General features: G+C 37.1%; 1 protein-coding gene across 1 annotated transcript; it reads right to left on the reverse strand.

Moving 5' to 3' along the window:
* Window positions 1-1,278: 1,278 nt before the first annotated feature.
* INTS13 (integrator complex subunit 13) lies at window positions 1,279-22,249 on the reverse strand. Its single transcript, XM_075707989.1, has 17 exons — window positions 22,216-22,249; window positions 20,585-20,816; window positions 19,040-19,114; window positions 18,066-18,268; window positions 17,703-17,783; window positions 16,400-16,490; window positions 14,555-14,683; window positions 12,819-12,903; window positions 10,505-10,594; window positions 9,433-9,522; window positions 8,028-8,206; window positions 7,050-7,220; window positions 6,501-6,655; window positions 5,270-5,500; window positions 3,964-4,103; window positions 3,152-3,287; window positions 1,279-1,952 (listed from the first exon to the last, which is right to left on the reverse strand). Exons 2-17 carry the CDS (start codon window positions 20,807-20,809, stop codon window positions 1,913-1,915), a joined length of 2,121 nt encoding a protein of 706 aa, XP_075564104.1. The 5' UTR covers window positions 20,810-20,816; window positions 22,216-22,249; the 3' UTR covers window positions 1,279-1,912.
* Between the last annotated feature and the right edge of the window lie 505 nt (window positions 22,250-22,754).

Raw genomic sequence — 22,754 nt, forward strand, 5'->3', positions numbered from 1 at the left:
GGTTTATAGTGTTGAATAACTTTTTGGATAAATACAAATTCCTCTAGATGACTACTTCAAAGCTTTCCAGAAGCCATCCAGCTATAAACCAGCTCTAAAGTTTGATGTAAAAGTCAACGAAGCAGCAGTAATTTGCTGTAGTCAACAGTCTAGACCTAAGACTGGTAAAATATAAATCTAAAGGGTTACTGTGGGAAACATCAGCCCTTGTAGTAGCATTTCATGTCTCAGTAAGACTCTTCAAGTACTTAGAATACAGGCCCACAGTCAACCACCTTGGAGAATCAGACCCCATTCATTTAATCACTTACAGTCTTACTTGGTAGATGTTCCAGAAGTGGAAAATGTAGTTTGTAAACAAGCCAAACACACACATACTTTCATAGCAGGTGCAGAATTTTGCTTTTCCTCTAATAAAGTATTTAATTCCTGATTATCAAGAGATGTGGTGATGCAGGACATTCTATTTTCAATTAAGTAGTGAAAATAAAAGTCTTCAGATTTTAGGATCTCCAAAAATTACACACTGCTTCTGTAAAAGCTATGTAAGTTTTAGAATATGATAAAAAATATTATCATGCAAGTGCTCTTCAATCACTCTGTAAAAATCGTTCTAAAATCATTTAACAGAAAACACATCCGCACCACAGTGGCTAAATAATCACCTTGAAACTATACATGGTACTTTAACACAGCTGAAGAAAGGCCTCAGCTATCAATGTAAGCAAAGAATAGTTGCATGATATTTGTGTTCCGCTTAGTCATCACAAACTATGGTATTTAAAATTTCAGGTGAAGAAATATGAATATATTAATTTAGTTTCAGAAAAGCTCAGAAAGATGTGTCTTAAATCAACTTGAACTATAACTTATCAAATCCGTGAGACCTTCAGTTGCTTATACAAGCTAGAGTAAGGCAATGGATGCAGATCAGAGGAAGGCTGATAAACTTGGAAAGCTTAGCTATTCATCTTTCCATAGCCCACTCAAGCTGACCCATTTGGAAGCCAACCCAAAATCATACAAGGGATTAGATCACAGGCACTGGGTGAGAGTTTTCCCGTTTGAGAATTCTACTCTCCATTAAGAGAAAAAGAGGCTCTACTCAAAGAAACTGAAGACAGATCATCTAGTTTGTCATTTCACAGCCATTAATATTCAGAATAAGTCTCCCCATGACATTCAAAAAGCTTAGACCTAAAACCACAGGTGTCTTAGAGGGCATATTTCATCAAAAAAATAATTTAATGATTAGCAAAAATTTTATTTTACTTTTGCTTACATACAAAGACTTAACTCCCAGCACAACAACCTGAAAGGCTTTGCTTTCTAAAGATCATTTCTAGTCAATTTTTAGAAGTCCTTAAACCAACTATTTTTATCTGTAAAACCACTCACTCTCCCACCCCTTAGTTGAAAACCAAGACTGGCATTTTCTCAGTTCAGTAACTAGGTACTCAGCATGCAATCTTTTCCATAATTCTGGACTCCTGAGGAAGTTTCACATAAATAAAAGTAGTCCTGAACCAAAGTTAACAATTTTATCAGTTAATTATTAATTACTTGAATTTTTTTAAACAGTCATCACCGATTTTTAAATATTAAACAATACTTCTGGGAAAGGACTTTAAACTCTGACTAACATTTTTGATTACTTGATTTAGTCCATGGCAGCACAGGTTTTCTTCATCTTAAAAACATGACTGTAAAATACTTCAGGACAGCTCCTATTTGCACACTATTCATTTAATGTGATATGCAGATTTCATATTTCATAGCAAAAATAAGAATAGAAAAATGTAAAAACCAAAACAGAGCTATACAATTGTACTGAAATGGTACCAATATTAATTCCAGCATTAAGTATTTTTGCAATTCAGCCAAGTTTTGTCCAAAGGAACAAAATTAATCATCACTGCCGGCCTGCTTTTCCATTTTCCGTCGTTTCCATTCTGAAATGCAAGACAACAATTGGTAAGGCTTGTTATTGGAAAGACAATCAACAGATTAAGAAAAAAAATCAGACAAACATTTTTTAATAATTTTTTTTACTTCACTAACCATCCTGTCTCTCCCTGCCCCCAACATACACAACCTTTTCTCCTCTTAATACTTCTTTAAGCAGCAATCAGTACATCAAGGAAAGGCTTCTGCAAAGAAAATTTCCAGCAGCAACCACAAAAAGCTATCCATTATCAGCCTTATCAAAAGACAAAAGCCCATATCCATGTGACTGAAAGGAGGTTGTAGTGAGGTGGGTGTTGGTCTCTTCTCCCAAGTAGCTAGCGATAGGACAAGAGGAAATGGGCTTAAGCTGCGCCAGGGGAGGTTTAGACTGGAAATTAGGAAAAATTTCTTTACGGAAAGGGTGGTCAGGCATTGGAACAGGCTGCCCAGAGAGGTGGTGGAGTCACCATCCCTGGAGGCGTTTAAAAAACGGGTAGATGTGGCACTTCAGGATATGGTTTAGTCTGGTCTACCCTTGATTAGTCTAGAGTGGGCTTGGTAGTGTAGGTTAATGGTTGGACTGGATGATCTTAAAGGTCTTTTCCAACCTAGATGATTCTATGATTCTATGACTACAGAGAATCTATTTCTATAATTTGAGCTTTAGCAGTTTGTTTCAAGGTCTTCGTCTTCACCCTTCTTACACTGATCATTGACTAACACCATCTTATTTACTTAAGAAGAAGTTGGTTTGACTTTTCAGTATTTTTTTGACTACTATCAACTTCATCACAGCACAGCATAAGATTCAACCACCCTATCATCAACAATATTTTTGTATTAGCCATTCCTTTGGAAGCTAAAGCAAGCAACAGACTGGCACAAGAAATCTCACCTTAGCTACCATTTAACCCCCTGAAGTTTAAGAGTTTTGCTGCAAGGGCAATTGCTAAGGCACAGGGAAGACCCTTTATCAGCATTCAGCCTTGCTCAGCACAGATGCAAACAACTGAAAAGCAAACACTACTGTAGTTCTCTATCAATAGAGAAAAAGGAATGTATTTATACATTTTAATCCTCACGTTTTAATCCTCATCTTTATGAGGATTTATGAGTCTTTTTAATGCTCTAACTGAAGTATTCCTCCATACTGCGTATTGACTACTGCTAAGATATTTGTAGTGATGCATTTACTGATACAAACCCATTTTCTTCTTTCAGATGTTGATATAGCTCAGCTTTATTGTTGACAGAGTTCAAACGACCAATAAATTCCTGGTGTTTCCTGGAGTTGGCAGTATTAATCCTGTTGCTCCATAAAGACAGCAAGGACATGGGCCCTAAAATTGAAGTAAAAAGAGTCTAAGTGATTTAATTTCTGAATTCTTAGACATAACATCATTTTGAATGCCTAGAAGAAACTACAGACTACAGCAGTGCAACATATTAAACCCGCTAATATTAAACAACCTTATAATAGAGGCTAAATAAATACAAAATATGCAAAGTGGTAACAGCTGAGTAGTTGCTTCATATGAGCCTGACTTTGCTTCAAATGCAGAATCTGAATATCAGCTTAGCCATTGTGACAGATGATAATAGCTCGCACCAAAGTAGTCAGTGAGAACTGCCCATTCTGACAACTATACTGCTTAGGCATGTTTATATTTATTAGTCAGCAGGAGACAGTGATTCCTGATCCCTGTCCTTAAATAGAATTTCTGACATACAGTAGCTCAAATAGCACCAGCAGAAATTTGTTCAACCCCCTGTCAACCCAAGTGCCTATCAGTAGACCCACACAGTATCTTGGTATCTCTTTTTTTACATAGACCTGTTGAGGTTAACATATTCATCAAGAATTTCTCCAACATTGAGTGTTTAATTAAAAATTATCCTCACTGACTTAGCTTTAACACCAAGATGATTCATCTCTCTACTTTAGAAAATAGAGACTGATACAACAACTTCTATCTTTAAAAAAAGAAATAATCTGTTGCAATTCTTCTGGTTTACCTTTTGCCTTTTCAACTGTGGGCATTTCATCCATTGTAATAAGAGGCTTTTTGTTGGGTGGCTCAGGAGAGTCAGGGGAATCTTTGATAACTTCAGCTTCTGCTAGTTCTTCTTTTTCACGATCCAAAAGACCTTTTAACCTTTTTGAGAGGGAAGAAAAACAGTGAAGCAAAATATGCTAGAGCAGCACATATGATTCTTGATACTATTCCGTACTCCTCAAAGTTATATGCAATGCATATCATAAGAAAATTTCTTTTGACCCCTTGGAATGGGTGAAAAACAGTAGGGAAGACTAGCCTCTGGATAACACCTTAAGTAAAGGGAAGGATCTTAAAAAATAATTTCACTTAAGTTAGTTCGCAGTATTTGTATTGTAGTGACAGTTGATCATTCTGAATTTTGAAGGAAAGACTAAGTAACAATGAATATACAAACACACCACAAAACTTCCTATTATCTTTTCTATGTGAATTCAGACCTATTCTATACCAAATTCCTTTTATCTCGCTTCCCGGTTTTGTTCCACATGTGAAAGTAAAAGCAATTGTAGGAATGGATTTGATCATACACAGAAAGGCACAAAAGTTCATCAGCATGGTGACAGTAATGTAGGTGAAAAGGTCCTCCTATCCTAAATGATCATAGCATGCACAAGACATGTGCAAGTCAAGCTTACTACCACGAGGCTTTTTTGATCTCTTCATAATAGCAGTTTGAAAGGTGGAAAACAGAAGAGACTGACAGATCCTTACTGCTTAGACAAGTTACAATAACAACGTGAATTACAGACAGTAGGTATACGGACAATCAATCCTGACGCCCAACTAAAACGAAGATCCAAATCAATCTGGATTGTTTGTCTACCTCAACACTAAACTGTCTACAGCGCAAGAGAAAGTAACTGCCTGCCCCAAGTTTTTAGTCAAGCTTTCTATTTCTATAAAGCAGTTTAATGTCTAATAGGTGGTATGGTTACAATAAAATCCAAACAGCAGCAACTCCTCAAGCTGTAAAGCCCTACTAAGTGGTCAACAACTTGTCCAGGAACCACAGTGCTTGTAAAATATGTGAATTTGAAAAGTCTGATAAACAGGCACTGTAATAAGATGACAGTTTCCCAAGCTTAGTAATGGTGACTGATCCAAAACACCTTGGGATCCACACTCACTGGTAGTAAGCCAAGGTTACAAGCATGAACACAAACTGAATCCTGCAACTGTTTCACCACAGTTCCTCTCCCATTTGAAGCAAGGCAGGACAAAAATTATTATGCTACAGTTTTATTTCACTTTAGAAAATTTACCTTTCTGATTCTTGCCATGGCTTATCTGATTCATAGTCTTTGCCCAACTTCTCTGACTTGTCTTCTTTGTCTTCTCTCTTTCTACCTCGTTTCTTGCGCTCCTCCTCTTCTGGGGGTTTGCTTCTGCAAGCCATCAAACATTCTAAGACTCGCTGGTGTTTATCAGAGTTGTTTATGTGTGCTCGTACAAGGGTCTCCAATTCATTCCACATAATCCGGTACTGTTCATCTCTAAGCAAGGTCAGAAAAAAGGTATTATATACAGGATTACCTAGGTCATTAAACCATTGAATAAATTAAGGTTAAAAACCAGATCTTAAACAAGAAAAAAACCCAAACCAAAACTAACACCGAACAGATTCTCTGTCCTCTTGTACTGGAGGTCTATCCACCTGGGATTACTCCTTCCTTGAAACCTGAAACCACATTGCATGTAACATTTCCCAATTAACATCCAGAGTAAAGTTTAAATTGAAGTAGACTATGTCCACTGAAAAATATTCTCAACTTCCACAAGACCTCACTGCCAAAAGGCACTTCTGAATCCTCTCTAGTGTTTGCTCACTACGCAATGTCAGGATATGCAGAGGGCCACTCATTAATTGACATGCAAATTAATTACTATTTAATTCTTTGCATAAATAAAATTTAGAAAGAATTGTACCATGCTGCTGTAAATAACTTCCAGTAACGTGGGCAAATCTTCTGTAGCTGAATTTCTTTTCAGCCAATTCTTGGAAATACAATGCACACATCACAATGACCAACATATCAGAATATTCTGTGCTTGTTTTAAACAAGTAGCCCATGTTTTACATAACTCTTTCAAAAGGCTTTGACTACTCTAATATAACCCAATTTTAAAGTATTGTTCATTCATAGTACGCTTAAGTTTTCCTTTTATTAATTTGAAATTATTCCACTTTCTCTGTCCTAGCTTGTATCAATCTCTTACCTTTCTTGATGACTATCTTTGCTTTCATGTTTAACATACTCACAATTCTTGCATAACAAAGTGATGTATTTTTTCCTAATATACAGCAATATCAGTACTCCAATAGCCCCCAAATGATGCAGGCAAAGTATTCACAGCATTTGTTTTGTGTATGTACAACATTTAGTTTACTACGTATTACCTTTGGCCAAATTTTAAAAATTTGGTAGGAAGACAATGTCAGTACAGTATTTCTAAAAAAAGTCCAGCATCAACAAAAAGAGATATGCATGTAACCTTTTTGGACCCTTTCCTCTGGTACCAACTGTTGAAATTGGCAGCGGATCATTTTTCCTCTCCATATCTACCAAATTGTATATTGTTTTTTGACAATTCAGAACGTCCTCATCAGTCATTGCTTCTTTTACAATCACACTGGCTAATGGCACTACCTGTAAGACAAAACAAAAATCAACAACGAGAAAATCTGTGTATGTCGCAGGAGAGAAACAGGAAGATAGAAATCAAAGCCAATGGAACCATGGAACACCACACAACAAAAACACCCCATCTTATCCTCAATTTAGTAATAACTCCGAGCACATATAAGCATATGAATGCTTTCTTTACCCAGCAGCACTGTAGCTGTCAGGTTCCACCCTATTTATATGGCATTCCAATAATCTATTGACATTAAATGCAGAGTACTTAAGTGAAAATAAAGCTGAAAATAAACTGATTTTGTGGCAAGTGATTTATCATAAGATAGAGTTAATATTTCATCAAGTGGCAAGGTGAAACTTAATCTAGAACAGAATAAAAGGTTACAAACCCCAGGTTACTTACAGCTTGCATGTTGAAAATGGTAGTCTGAGAAATAATCATAGGCCAGTAACGAGTATGTTTCTCTAACTGATCTTTTGCACGTTCCAATGGAATTTCAAGACTTCCATCGATCTTATATCTGGGCTCTAGAAAAGGAGTTAATCGGTTTTCCCTCATAAATTCACCAAAATCCTAATGATAACCAAACAAGATACAATTAGGCATTTCTCTAACAAAGTCACTTTCACTGAACGGGCAAAACAGCATAGTCTTGCTTATCACTAACCATGTACCATCCCCACCACTAAATTTGACCCTAACAACCAGAGCCCTGTTTCTAGCTTTCAGATGTACATTATTTGGGGTGAATGCAAAAATAGTTGTATAAAAATATGGGTTAAAAACTGATGCAAGGTTTTTGATGAGGAGGCCTTCTGGATCTGCAAGGTATTTCATGTATGGTAAGAGTTTTATGTTTTTCTGGAAGCCGTTTCTGCTTGTTTACAACAGATACAAAGGATGTGTTGAAAAAAAAAAGGAAAAAACCAAAATGAATGCCAGCTGATTGTCTGCTCCATAGCCAGGGTCCAAAGCTGACAACTTCACCTTTTCTATTTATTGTACAAACCATTCACATGCAATCTATCCTTCTGACAATAAGCAGGATACAGTCCTATGTGTATCCAGCCCACAAAAAAAACTTGCCAAGAAAAAAGTTATTCTAGAATCAGAACAAACTTTAAATACTCATAGTGCATAAGGAGCCAAGTATTTCCTTGAAACAGAAAGTATTCTATGAAGCAGCCGTAACAACAAGCAGATGTACTGCTTTGTACTACTGATACATACTTAGTACAAACAGTTTTACCATGCAATCCACTCCAGCTTTCCAGAAAACGTACCAACATTTCCTTTACACATCTATTGCACTATATCTCTTGTCATCTGAGATAAGCCACAACTTAAGGAAAAAAAAAAAACCAAAAAAATGAGTCTCACTGTAATCCGGTAGTCAGTGACTCTTCCACCACACCCTTCGCTAATTGATGGGGGATCTTCTAGAATTGATCGCGAGCTGCTTAATACATGGAGAAAAATTTCTCCTCCATGGCTGCTGAGCATGTGACTAATGACTTTAGAGCCAGACTTGCGTGGCTGTTCCAACAAAACAGAACGACCTGTTGGAAAGGAGATCAGGTTCATTAGTTACTGCGTGCTGCAATTTTAAATTAAAACTACATATACACAATACAGGTTTGTACCTAGCCAGTAAGACTCTGAATCCATTAAAGTTGTGTTTTCACCTAGCTGAACAAGAAACAGCTGTCTCCTTTGAGTATGTACTCCATCTCTTCACACAGAATATAGTGTCATATGCCCTTAAATTTCACACAGAAAGATCAAAAAGCCTCTCTCCTGACCAACCAATCACTTTCTCTGCAGGACATAATTCTTAGGAAAAATACGTATTTGTAAGACATTAAAATGGTATATTGTGTAAGGGCAGTTTGCTGTTTTTATTATTACAGATTATGTTGTATGCTAAACTTATTTGGCCCTACTGCAGGAACTCATTAAAAGCAACTTCTAAAAAGTAACAAAATAACCTACTTGAGTATAAAGGTATCAATTGATACTATTTGTTAATGCTTAAAATAGATACCATTTTTCAGACAGAGAAATAAAACTGCCTTTGTCTTATTTCCAGTAAAACGCACTAAGCATGAAAAGGGTGCATTCTCCAAATAAATTGGTTGTTATTAACACTGACTACATATTACTTTTTTGGAAGAAACAGCTTTGGCTTACCTTTTTAACATGTATTTAAATGGCAACCTCTTATAGCAAGATTACTCATGGCAATGGGCAAGATCTTGCAGATAAGCAAAAGATAACTAAATCTACTTTTTGACCTATCCCAATAGACATAGGTATGTCTGCTTCAATTGACCAACATACTTAGTTGGTCATAACCCAGTTAAAAGAGCTTTCTGAGGCTGCCCAGCCATCTGCTAAAAATCAGGCATACACATAAGCTGCTAATATTTTGCAATAGTCAGAGTAAGCATTGCGATCGGGTGCACTATCACCTACTGAAAGTAGTGTTTCCTACTAAATAGCATAAAATGAAAAGTTTTCTACATTTGGATTCAGAAAAGAACTACCAGAATTCAATACCTGCTCCTTTTTTCCATCCTTCTTCCCACCTTCAAGTTTTAAAACACATTCCATTTCCCTTTGAGTACATTTAACAACTTTCTTTTTTATATGACTCGTCAAAATAAACTTAACATTTTTAGAGTATATAGACATTTACTGCTATACAAACCAAAATATGGTAACTGCTCTATTCACAATTTTAACAATTAAAACATTAAATAATTAGCCAAGGGCACAAATTTACCATTAAGGAGGAAGTTAGTAAGGCATGAAGAAGGTCTGCTATTTACATCTACTGGTGAAATTCTGTATGCTCCAGTGCAATAGTGTAATTCTGAAAAATAAATGAGTAGAAAAGTTGAGAGTGTAGTTCCACATACAGAAAAAACATCCCACAAAAGGAAGAAGCTATTCCACAATCAGCAGAACTAAAATGCCTAGCTTTCTCTCAAACTAAAAGCCTGCTCCTTTCACCATTGCCTCGCAATCGTTCTACTACCCTCAATTCCAAGAACCTAATACATTCCCAAGCCCTGTTTCCAGCAGGACTTCCAGTTCTTTATTTCCTGAATTGTTTCACTGTAGAGTCAGCTGCCTCTTATTTCTCTGATCTATATTTTTGACCTGCTAGCTCAGAGTCAACATATCTTGCTGATAGTCTACAGGGTACATGAGCTAAATGGCCAGGTGGTTCCTGTTACCCCAAATCTTCCCTGTCTTTCTCTCCTTTACTCAGATTTGGGTAGAAACCTCTCCCTTACTCAGATTTGAATGTTAGTATAGAAGGACTAGTCTACTGATAGTAGCTGCATACATTTAATTTCCTTACAAAGCTTTTTACTCAGCATTCTAAGGATTACACTAAATATAGTACTTTGATACTCACCCCCCCCCCCCCCCAAACAAGGATTAAAACCAAAAAAGATTCAATGTCTCAAAGCTGCTATGTTAAAAAAACACCACCATGGAACTGACAAGGTATACTTGGCCCTGTGGGAGGAGCAAATAATTGCTGAACATTGTAGTCAAGGAAAAACTTCACAATACTTAAGAGGAGATTGAAAAAAGCCACCAAGGAAAACATTACTACCCCTCTCACCTCTTACACAAACCACTGACTAGCCAAAATCAGGAGAGCATGGTATGACTGTTAGTGAAGCAGGGCACAGTCAGCAGCAAGGTTTATGGAGCAAAAGGTAAAACCAGCATTAAGAAGCAGCGAATTACCTCCTTGTTCAGATTCTTATGAGTGTATGGAGAGAACAGTGTTCAACACAAGTTAGAGTATCAGTTTTGTAAGATACCATGTTACCTACCCACACTATTTGTTCGAGGAGTACACCATTTTAATGTAACAGTTTCTTTAAATGTGCCTTCTCTGCTATTGCCACCTGTATGATTATCGCCTGCAATATAAAGACAGAAAAAGTGCATGATCAATCATATTTTATTACAGAAAAAAACTCTAAACTTTTAAGGTACATTTATAACATGAGCATATAAAAAATGTAATCTAATTTTAAAAAGTTAGATATCTAACTTAGGCAAAAAAGTTATTAGCAGTGGCAGTTGAAAAAATAACCTTTTAAAATCAGCAGCTGTTGCATATATTTTAAAAACCAATTCAGCCAACAAAATACTGTGGCTCCATATGTATGTTCCATAGGTTTGATTCAACATTTAGAAAATTATAGATATGTTTTATCTGTAACAGGCAATTTTTTTCTTCTAAAATGCCTAGGACTTTAAGACAGTATCTTTTTTAATTTTCCACACAGAAATCAGAACCCTTAACAAATGTTAGAGCTGATAATTTCTTGTACATATTAAATCCCAAAGTCAAAACTGAAACTGATCTAAAGGGACATTTGACAAGTTGGGCTTTTAGGGGAAAGTAGTATTTGGTCTCATCATCCAGTATCTTTGCTATGTCAGATTCAATCTGAACATCTCTCTACATGTTTTACTGGCCGTAGATTGTTTTATCATTAAAATACTTTCATATTTCTCACTGATAACCAGCCTGGCAAAACACATCTGAAGGCCTTAAAACAGACATTATCAGTACTCCTTAATACATTAAACTGTTTCCACTACCAAGTTTTGCAATTCTTCATGATCTTTGACTCATATTATCTCAGGAAAGAATTAACTGAGTTTTGCATGAAGTTTCAGAATTAGAGTAGCATAGACACTTAATATTCTCGAATCCACAGCTGGAGGAATGAGACACATACATCAACATGCAACATAGTATGTAATATGTTTGGGTTTAGTCTAATCTTTCATGTAAAGAGTTTTCTTTTATTTCATATCAAAGACATTTACTCACAAAACACTTTTTATTTGCTTATTAATCATGCAGGTAACTTGCAAAAGGTGATTTTTTTTCAGTTAAATTAAAATAACTGGAATAATTTTAGAAAGCCCCTCTCAGAATATCTAAAGGCCAAACTTATCTAATCTAAAAATTCTCTAGCAACTTTTCACAGAAAAAGATCAATGTAACTGAATTCCTACTTTCCTAGCACCAGAGCTATTACAGCTGTAAGATTTATTTAAAAACAAATAAAAGAAACCAAAATTTACAGGATCTAAGAACAGACTTCTTCCTCTCACAGTTCTAATGGAAAAAATTTGAGGAGGAGTTGCAGTCAGAGTTTGCTTTTGGCTTTTACTAGCGGACTTATTCCTTGAGCCAATAGGTATCACAAAAGTATTTCTGAGCCCTTACAATAAAGTTTTACGTTTTCAACATGGTAACACAAGTTCAGCTGAGTCTGAATTCATTACTGTAACATCCTATTCTTTTTCCTCAGTCTTTAATCATACCCTCCACTAAAATACAGAGCACAGTACTTGTAGATGATAATTTACCTGTTACCACAGGCTGAGGGTTTTTTCACTGCTTGGCTTTGCTTTTATTTCCATTAATACAGAATTCTTAGCCTAACTTATTAACAAAGTTTTACATCAAGCACTGTTTCCTGAACAAAATAGTTTTGCATAAGGCTCACTGTTGTGTTTTTCTAACCTCAGCTGAGTTGTTAAAAATTCACCTCAGAGGAATACTAGGTAATAATTCCAAATTTACAAAAAGGATACTAGGTATTTCAAATACAGCAAGAAAGCCGAAAAACCAAATAACTGTTGTGTTTTCCAATGCAATTACTGTCATAGACAGGCCTATGGGATGTAAGCGATGTCAACTATTATTACTTAACAGATTAAAAGTTCAATTGTGCAAGGAATAATTTTTCCACAAACACCCACAAGAGGTACTTTCTTTCGTAAAATGACTGCACATCTGGTCTCTCACCTACTTTTTATACCTAAAGTCGACAAGCCCCTCAAATCTCACACAAATATCCTGAACATATGTGAAACCTTGTCTGATGAATTTGACCTGTTTTTTAAATCATTATATCCTTATTAATATATTAAAATACGCCAGTAATGAGTAAAGCTCCAATGCCAACATTACAAATCAAGTTCTTGTGTTGCAAGGAATAACTGAAAATATGCTAAACATGCCTGAAATTGACATCAATTTGAAGCTCGCAGTCTTTCTTTGCAAATAGTTCTAGCAGACTGATCAAAAGCCACTTTTAGAGGACTATTTCTACTTACCACTCTTTAGAAAGTCAACGTGGGCCTCTTTGTGATGAAGAAGCTCCACATCATAGTTGGCTGATGTGTTAGCATGTTGTTCTTCCTTTAAAAGAGAAAGGTAGAAAGAATAAATATTTTAGCTAGAGGTCACTATTTTCATAAATGAACGATTCTACATTTACCTTTCACTCCAGAAGAAAACAAAAAGTCTCCAAAGTGCATCAGACAACAACAGGATTGCAATGTTGAGGAAACTGTTTGCTCTCTGACCTGTTTAAAGATGCAGCCATCTGCTTTTCCTCTTTTTTTCTGTTTTTGAAACCCTGTGGTTTCCTCTTTATACAAATGTCATGACAGGGTGCATAGTGTGAAATACAGATAAAAAATAGGGTTAACTACTTTTCTTTAAATTAGTGAAGTTAAGGAAGCCTATGACATATTAAACACCACCAACTTACTGAGCAGCAACAAATGGTCACTAGCAGGACAGATTGGAAATTACTTTTCATAACTAAAAATCTCAAGAATCCAAACCAAAAAACACACTTCAAACTTATTATCCTTTCCTCCCACTTAAGATACAAGAAGTGTGCTTGCAACTGCAAGTTTATAATTAAAAAAATGGATGTTTGTAAAGAGGACACCGCATCTTTAAACAGCTGCAGAGGACTAGCAAAAACAGAACAGTAACCTTGGTAATTTATTCCAAGTTAAAAAAAAAAAATAAGAAAAAAACACAGAGAACCCAACATAGTCTATTACTATAAGGACAAAGGCAGAAGGGAGAGGCATACCAGCAGCACACAGGTCAGAAAGTTACAGACAAGGTATTTGCAAACTTAAGTCACATTTATGCCATGACCCATGTCATTAAAGCTGTGAAAATAATTTTTAATTTCATGTTTTAACTTATAAAATCCATACAATATTGCTAGTTTTCAAAGATGCAAGTAATGGACTGACAGTATTAGAACTTGATGAATTTTTTTAAATCAGGAAAGTTTATCTGCCCCTGCCCTTTTTGTTTGTTTGAATACTGATATTTCTGTTTCAATTGTCTCTTGCTGCCTGATCAGAAAATTACTGTAAACTTAGTAATACTTGAAGTTCTTAGTTGCACTGATTTCCCTCCCCATAGCAACTAAAAAAATACTAAAAATAGGGACATAAACAACTTTGAAGAGATGATGTTTAATTTAATATCTTTCTTAACTAGATATATTCCCTGTTCCCTTGTTTCTGGTTGATGGATCTTCAAACTGGAAAACCTACTGGAAAACCTTTAGTCAAAAATCAGCTATTAGTTACAAACACCTTTATGTTGGGTGGGCATGACAATGAAACAGAGGAAAAAGACTCACTATGCCACTATAGTGCACAAGGGTCAAGAATATCTAAACACAACTAGAAAAAGACAAAAGAATCACAGACAAAGTAATCTGAGGTAAATAAGACTGTATTGATATAAAATAATACAAACAGAACCGAAATAACACTTGTATTGCTACATCAAAAATTGAGATTCAGCAATACAACATTTTGTTCTGTGATCCTTCTTTACTTTTTTTTCCCCTTCTTTATTTTTACTAACCTGGTCACAGACATTGAATGTGGGCTAATAAAAAAACAAAACAGAAAATATGATATGGAGAGAAAAACAATGTAAAAATTCAATTAAAATAAACATTAAAAGTTTTCAAACAAATTTAGAAGTGATGCAGCTAGTTAACACAAAGCTATAGACACAATATTACCTTCATAGGAATGTTAGTTATCGTGGTTGAAGCCAGATCAAAGTGCTGTTGTACTAAAACATTCAGTTTTGTAGCCAGATGCCGTCCTGCACGGACACTGTGCACTTCACTGGTTAAAACAGGCGAAAGCTGAAATAAATTGACATGGAGTATATAATATTAATAGATTAGGCTCTAGTATTACTTAACAGTATTATTCATTTGAAACTCTAAAATAAGCACATTTATACTATTAAATTCGACTAGGTGGAAAACTACCACCCAAAACCCCCACATCATGGGAAACTAAGAAGAAAGGGGCAAAAATCATTTCTCATTCACAATTTTGCAGGTTATGCCAGTTGTTACAGTTGCAGTTGCTACAAATTGTCAAAAAATTAGAAGTGTGCTAAAAACACTGAGTCATTAATTGTTAATAGGAAGAATTAGTATCACCACATGGGAAGAAATCCTCTTAACAGCAGCTCTGGGCCTAGTTTTTTGCTCTCCTACCTCCTGAGTAACAGGAACAAAGTAATTTTTATATACCTACCTGTAAGTGCATCATATATAGGCAGGAAAACAAACACAAGCCATAAGATGCATTTGATTTTCCCTAGCCACCAATGACATTGGTTTTAGGCTTTAAAAAAACTAAAAAAAAAAAACCACCACAAAAAACGTGATAAAGATGACAGTCTTACAGAGGAAAGTAGTAGTCAATCTATTCTCTTCTGTTCACATTTTATTTTTTTTAGCACAACTACAAAAGAGTTTTGTAGAAAAGAATCTCAGGAAGGTAGCTATCATAGTGCTTTTTATTTATTAAATAATATGCAGGACTAGATGTCTTTCATGTAAAGAATAAGACTTTTTTTCTTGTGCCTTTCCTCTTTCTTACAGACAGCACATTAAAAAACTGAGCAGAGTAGACTGATGAAGAGCAGAATATATTACAAAATATTTTGTAGGTACTTGGTTTCAAACAACCACCACTAAGCATACAAGTCCACAGAGCATACGTGCTTTTGTTACTGAACAACTGAGATGTTAATAGATAATTTCTTATATGCATCCTTTCACCTTTTTGTAAAATAATCTTTATAAGTACCTGTAGTATTTAATATACTTCAAGTATTTGATGAACTTCAAGCATATTCTACATTCCTACAATGTATTACCCTTTCACTTGAAAGCAGATATGCTTTACAATGCATTTCATTAAAAAAGTATTCTGTTTGCTAACACTGGAACAGCAGAATTTATACACAAAAGCTCATTTTGTTTTCATGAGAAAACCATTCAACCAAAAGGCTAAAAAGGCTAACATGTTAGTCTGGATAACATGGAACATGCATTGCTGAACAATATCCACATCACTCAGCAGCGGATGTTTGGGAAAACGGGGCTTGTGCTAGCTAGTGGCTTATGCTCGACTAGCAGAAAGTTACTCAGAAAACCTATTCAGCACACCAAGTAGTTGATGGTTTTCCAGTAGGTTCCTAAATGTGCATGTCCTTCTCAAAAAACCATCAAACCAAAGACTACCATTCCATGGCATTAACAGGCTTACTTCACAAAAACATGAATCATGAATTATTAATGCAAGAAATTTAAGTAACGAAATGAAAAAAGGGGATGCCATATATGCATGAAGACTACAAAACAAGAAAACAAACCGTACGCTTTAGATAGGAATATGCAGGCTGTCAACTTTGCAAAAATTATCACCTGTACTTTTTCCTACACCTTACCAGAGACCAGAGGCTCAAAATGTTGTTGCCAAATACTTAATCTGCACTGTCTATTTTGAGTCTGACATGGTTCCTTATCCTTGAATAAATTTTCTCATTTTAAGCTCCTTACCTCTTTTTTAGGACGATCTGAAACAAGGCTGTCTTCACCAACTGGGTAAGTGTGGATTAAGACCAATTCACATTTCTGAATCTGCATTAGACTTAAAAGTAAAAACATTCTATTCAGCCTACAGTGTGGCAGACTATTTCCTAGAAATTAGATCAATTCCCCCAAGATTCACCCGATTTCCAGAACACAGAATCATAGAGATGCATTACAACATAATGTTTCTGAAAGCATTCTGTAGAAACTAGGTTACATCAATCATTTTCAAAAGCACATACTTCAAAATAAGTTTTCATTACAATAAAAAAAAACATGCAACATTTCTAGCTCTTCAGATGCTATAGCACGGTGTTTCTTTTTGGACATATCATTGGAATAGATCCTTAACTGGTATAATCTGTTCAGCTTCATTCAACTGAAAACTGACACTACAGAGGATTTGTCTCCAAGTGTGCGCGCCAGTATTAATAAGGGGATTCCAGTGAACGTGAAACACAGCTACCCGAATATCATGCTTATCTCCTAATGCAGCTGGAAATTTGGAGACATCAAGACATAGTTCCACATCTCTGCCTACAGGAATGAGATCACTTTTCTGTCTTTACAGTGGACTTAGAACCTGATTCCCTGGGGCAGTATCCTTTAAACGTACATGAAACTGCAACTGCAGCAGGTAAATATAGGAGACTCCTGCTTCTGCTATTTAAGTGCCTAAGGAGCAACTAAGAATAGAATCTCAACCTACTATACACTTCACAAGGCAATACACAGTCCCTGGGCCAAACAGTTCACTGTTTAATTAGACAAAACATATGATGGAAAAATGACTTCTCAGAGGAGAGGCACCTGTATTTCAAGAGATTCCTTTATCTCAAGGGAAGTGGCAGGCAACACAATAATTTAGAGATTAAAACCTAGTTTCAAAGAAGTTAGTTATTTTAGTCAGAGAAAGATGAATGTAAAAATAATGCAGTGTTATCAAGAAAAAATGCATCAGATGCATTACTGATTACAAATATACAGTATATAACAAGGCACAGTTAACGTGTCTCATTTTGGAGCAAGATGTAGAAGGTAACAACCTGAAGAAACACTGTCCTATGAGGATAAAGGATGATACCGAAAAGCTAATGATTATACACCAGCTCTAAGTCAACAACATCCTGATTTAGCACCTTCTATTTCACACAGGCATTCATTCAAACAGTTCATTTGAATAAGTGACAAAAATGCATCCATATTTATAGAGGGTATTCACAGGCACACACAGAATAAGAGAAACTACGTTTGTAAAAAGTATACTCACTGATCTGAATTAGCTGCAAGCTTGTTATGCTCATGAATGGTTTCCTGAACACAATCCTCAAGCATCCGAACATGACTGTCACTAGAAAGAAGTTATATATTTTTTATCGTGCAGAACAATCAATCCTCCTGTTCAAAGCAACATGCCACTAAATGCTCTCCTACTTCAAGTGGGAAATTTTTGGTTTGTTACTGTAACAGACCTCCATAAATGAAACTTTTAATAAGGCAAGAAATGATCTAATAAAGGATGCAAAAAAGCTAGCTACTTAGGGCACTATTTCATGACAATCCATGAAAGACTTCTAAAAGTGTATGAAATAACTTTTTTTTTTAAATGGTGGAAGCACATTATCATACATACCTTTTTGCATTAGTAATACAGATTATTCTTCCTCTGTTTCCAACACGTTCTGCATTCTCCATGAGCATGGTTCGAGCCTCATGCTGGTATTCTGTTATTTTGCAGAGTGCTTCAACTGCTGCAACCAGACCATGAAGTATGCTGCAGCACTCTGGATCTGCTCGAGGATTAGGTGGCCCAACAGCTGCTAATGCTGCCATCAACTAGTTAAAAAGAGAGAAGGAAATTCTTATTGCAAATTACTTTCCAGCCATTTGTTAAAATGATCAGTTAAGAGAAAAGTCACCATTACAACTTGTTTTACATGCAAATTAATATTGTTGGGAGAAAACCAAACAGAGCAATTAAAGACCATTATATGTTGCCAGCCTTCTGGAAAACATTTGGCACTAACTTATCTTTTGCAATTCATTTATTAATTGTTACTTGAGAATATGATATTCTCATTTATTACAGAAAAATACCTGGCTATAATAACAAGTTATATCCAATACCTGAAAAAAATTCTAACATTATCAGTTGCCTTCTGCTTTTATTTTCTGAGAATTTGGAAATTTGGTTGCTCCCCAAAGTAAATTTTTCAGAGGATGAGCCCATTCAGTACGAAACAAAATGAGAGCAAAGAAAATATTTACAATTTTTTCATTTGCCTGTAAAAAAAACCCAACAAATTTAAAATTCAAGAAGTATAACCAAATTACAGAAGAAATACATAGGTGATTTCTTCATAACCTTTATTTTAATATATAGCTCTATACTCAAAGCTACTGAATAGTTTTAAAATTATGTAAAGCTGGCTATAGAATAGTCCAGTGTCACAGGCTACTTCTTAAAATTCTGTTATGCAATAATTCCAGACCAGATCCACCCACACTTTAATTAACTGAAGTTATTTCATATTGAACATAAGAAGCTGCTATTTATTCCACAATTAAACTAGACTTACAAAACAAAAGAACAGTTACAAAGCATACCTCCTGCAAGTTCTGATCTTCTTGAGTCCAAGAATTCAAGACATGAGCCCCCGAATCACTCACAATGAAATTCACCTAAAAGGATCAAAAAAGCACACGTAAGAAAACAGCCAATCATACAGATAACAGCCATTACAGCTACTTCCCCAAATCCAAACAACCATGAATTACACCTCTGTCTTCTGATACTCTGGAGATATGTGCAATGACAAGTCAAACTAAAAATAAGACAACAAAACCACAAAAAGCATCCACTCCAGCTACATTCAGTTACCCCTTTAGTAACATTATGATTAACAACTTCTTACTCTAACTATTTCTATTTTTAAGCCACTAAATCAATCCTATACCAAATTAGCATTGCAGGATACTATGAAGTATTTTAATAATTAGGTAATACTTCCAGTAGAATAGCTACAAAATAAAGTAAATTCTAATACTGTAATACTGCAAATCACTCTCCAAAGACTGTCACAGTAGATCACAGGGTAAATATCTAGCAAGATTTAATAAACATCACATAGCAAAGTATGTTCTAAAGATGACAAAAAAGTCAAGAGGAAGCACACCTTCCATCTCAATTTCAGTTTCTCATACCACACAAGCTCCAGTTCAGCCAACTGATCCAAATCCATTAAGCATATGCTTTATATAATCCCATAATGGGACCTGACTGTAAATTCAATGCTCTAAACTAGAGTTTAAATTAAACATTCATTGTCTGAGAACCAGGACAAGCAATCCATCAAGGCAGTGCAGCTGACATGCATGAAATCACTGAACTACCGGAGGCATTTGTTACTGCCCAGCCTCTGCCTCAGCTGCCCTCTGGCACAGACAGCATTCCACCATCACTACTTTGTACCAATATCACTGCCACAAGGTTGTTTAACTTCCTTTTTCTTTTTAAGGGTAACTAACCTTTAGGACATTGCACAATGTCCTAACGGTTTACTCAAAAATGAGGGAAGATCGAAAAAAGCAGGGATTAGTGACCTTAATTTATGATACAATGTTACAGAACCCACCAAGCATTTATTTTTCTAGCCAAGAAACTGTGTGCCAGGAAACTCTCCCACTTTTTCAAACTGTTAGCTTCAGGGTGATCCTACCTCTTCCTAAAGCCCAAAATTCCTTCAAAGTTGACACCAAAAATCTTATGAAGTGCTACCAAGCATGTTTAGAAACAAAATTCTATTTGAAGAAATACCTCACGCAAGTTTTTGTAAAATTATAGCTCAGGAGAACACCATAATAAATCCGTGAGTTACCTTGAAGCACCTCTCCTCATGTTTTGCACCAAGTTACAAAGTGACATTAAGACAATGAAAGGTCCCAAAAATAAATACGTAAAGGCATTCGCATATTACTCAAACCAATTTAAATAGCTATAAAGTGTACCAACAACGCAAAGAAACTGTTATATAATAAGTTATACTTGATCTTTTAATCTAACCACTAGCTAATGATATTAAAAGACTTCATTAAAATGGGAAAATATCCCTTATACTATCAAGTATCATATGCAGTATGGCTATAACTTACCAGTTTCTTGAAAGGGAAAATATCATACATTATTCTACAGTACTCCATGGATGATTCCACTGAACAGGTCCATAGTGATTTTGATATGGGTGCTAGAGGTATAATTCCTTGGGTCCGATTCTTTACTAACATATCAAATTCAACATGTTGTCTGCAGGATTCTGCCATATATGGGCAGTGATCCACAACGAAAACAGTTTTATGAGACTCAGAAAAGATTTTCATTTTCTTCCTAAAAGAAACAGATATTAAAATCAGAAAGCAGTTGTACAAGGCAAAAAAATCACATCACAAGATCACTGTGCAATTTATATAGTATAAAATTATCTTACTAGAATATGCAAGTTTTAAAGAGGTTACCTCTTACAGTGTTTAGATTACATATTGCTTCCATTATCTTCTACAAAACTGTTAAGCTTTAAAAAAAGCTACACAGATTCCCATTTTAAGAATCTATTTACGTGGAGACTAACATCCTCTAGAACTCTTACTAGGCCGTATATTTAGTATACTAGATTTCTAATCAGAAGAAACTATTTTATCTCAGGAGGAAAAAAAATACAGAAAATGTGAAAGTACACTGTTGAAAAGGCAACAACGATGCACAACATCACCTTTCCCACTTTTCTAATCAAAAGAAACTTCTAAGAAAAAAGTACAGAAGCTGCTTCCTATTTAAAGCTTATTTCCTAAAATAAGCAACATAAAAAAAAATTATGATTAGGCTATACAGATACAGACCTTGAAGTAGCTAGCATAAACATCAGACTTTTAAGTAGGTTTTCAGCTTTCACTTTGCTAGGTATAGCTTTCAATTTCTGAATGAATATTTGCATCCGTACTTTGATATCTCACTGACAGACATACCAAGTCTGAAATTATAATGTAAATGTTTCTTATGCAGCAAGACCCGTTATACAAGGGAGCACCCCTTGCATTCTTCCCAACTATGAGGCCCGAGAACTCTGCAGTGAAGTGCGGTTTCACACAGAGAGTCTGCGTTTCCTCCTCCTATAGCATCACTGAAAAAAATTTGAAGTAACTATAGCATCAGACCCTCGTGTCAGGGTGGGCATCATAATTTGGAGACCCGAACTACATACAGAAATTAATCTTAGATTAGTGCTACTTAGACCGCTAATCTTAGATCAAACACTCCTCATCAAACTTACTCAACTTCTAGACGTTTCCATGACGTTTCTAGTATAAAAACCTGCTTCGTCCACGGAAACGCTGCCGAATTACAGAACACGCAAGCCGAAAAAATACAAGACGAGCTCATTTAGAAAGCTAAAACGTTAAACCAATGAGGATTTACGCAAGTCAGGCTGCGGGCAGCACCTCGCTCAGGGGGGCCAGGTTCGGCAGCCGGGCAGCCGCCGGGCCACGCTACACCGCTTTCGGCGGAAGGCAAGGCCGGCCGCAGCCCGGACCAGCCCAGCGCCGGCAGCCTGGCCCAAGAGCTTGCACCCTATCTTTAGCCTGGCAGAGGGCCTGAGGGGCCGGGGAAGCCGCGCTGGCTCCTGCAGGGCAGGAGGGACGCACGGCCGCAGACGACCGGCGGGGTCCGGAGGAAGCGAGGTCGGTCCCCGCCCGGCGGCCGGGGGCAGGGGAAGGGAAGCGTTTCTCACCTGGGCCGGCTCCTCCTCTGCTGCAGAAGTCCCGGTCCTGCTCCCCGCCGCGCCCGGGCCCGGCCGCGGGCTCGCTCCGAGGAGGAGGGGTGAGGCCCGCGGGGAGCCCTAGACGGGGTCGGGCGCGGGCGCCTCCGGCCCGGCGACCTCCATGCCCCTCCGCCCGCTTCCTCCGCCGCCGGCTCCGCGGCGAGCGCGGGGCCCAGCTCCTGCCTCCGCGCCCGGCGCCCGCGGGGGTGGGAGAAGCGGCCGAAGCCCCCCCCGCTCCGCCCACCCCTGAGGCCGCGGGACCCCCGCGCGGCCACTTACGCCGCTGGCACAACGGCTCCCCCAGCGCTGGCGGGGGGAGCGCCTCTCCCCTCCCCTCCTCCTCCTCTTCTTCTGCCCTCCCCGGCGGTGGCGGTAGCAGCGCCAGCCACCCGGGCCCCGGCGGCTGGCCGGGCTCACTCACCCGCCATGCCCGCCCCGGCCCCACCGCTCGGCCCTCCGCCCGGGCGCGGGCCGCCCCGCCCTGCCGCCACAGGCCGCGCGGCGCGGAG

Source organism: Pelecanus crispus, chromosome 1 (genome assembly GCF_030463565.1).
Source record: "Pelecanus crispus isolate bPelCri1 chromosome 1, bPelCri1.pri, whole genome shotgun sequence".
Classification (NCBI taxonomy): domain Eukaryota; kingdom Metazoa; phylum Chordata; class Aves; order Pelecaniformes; family Pelecanidae; genus Pelecanus; species Pelecanus crispus.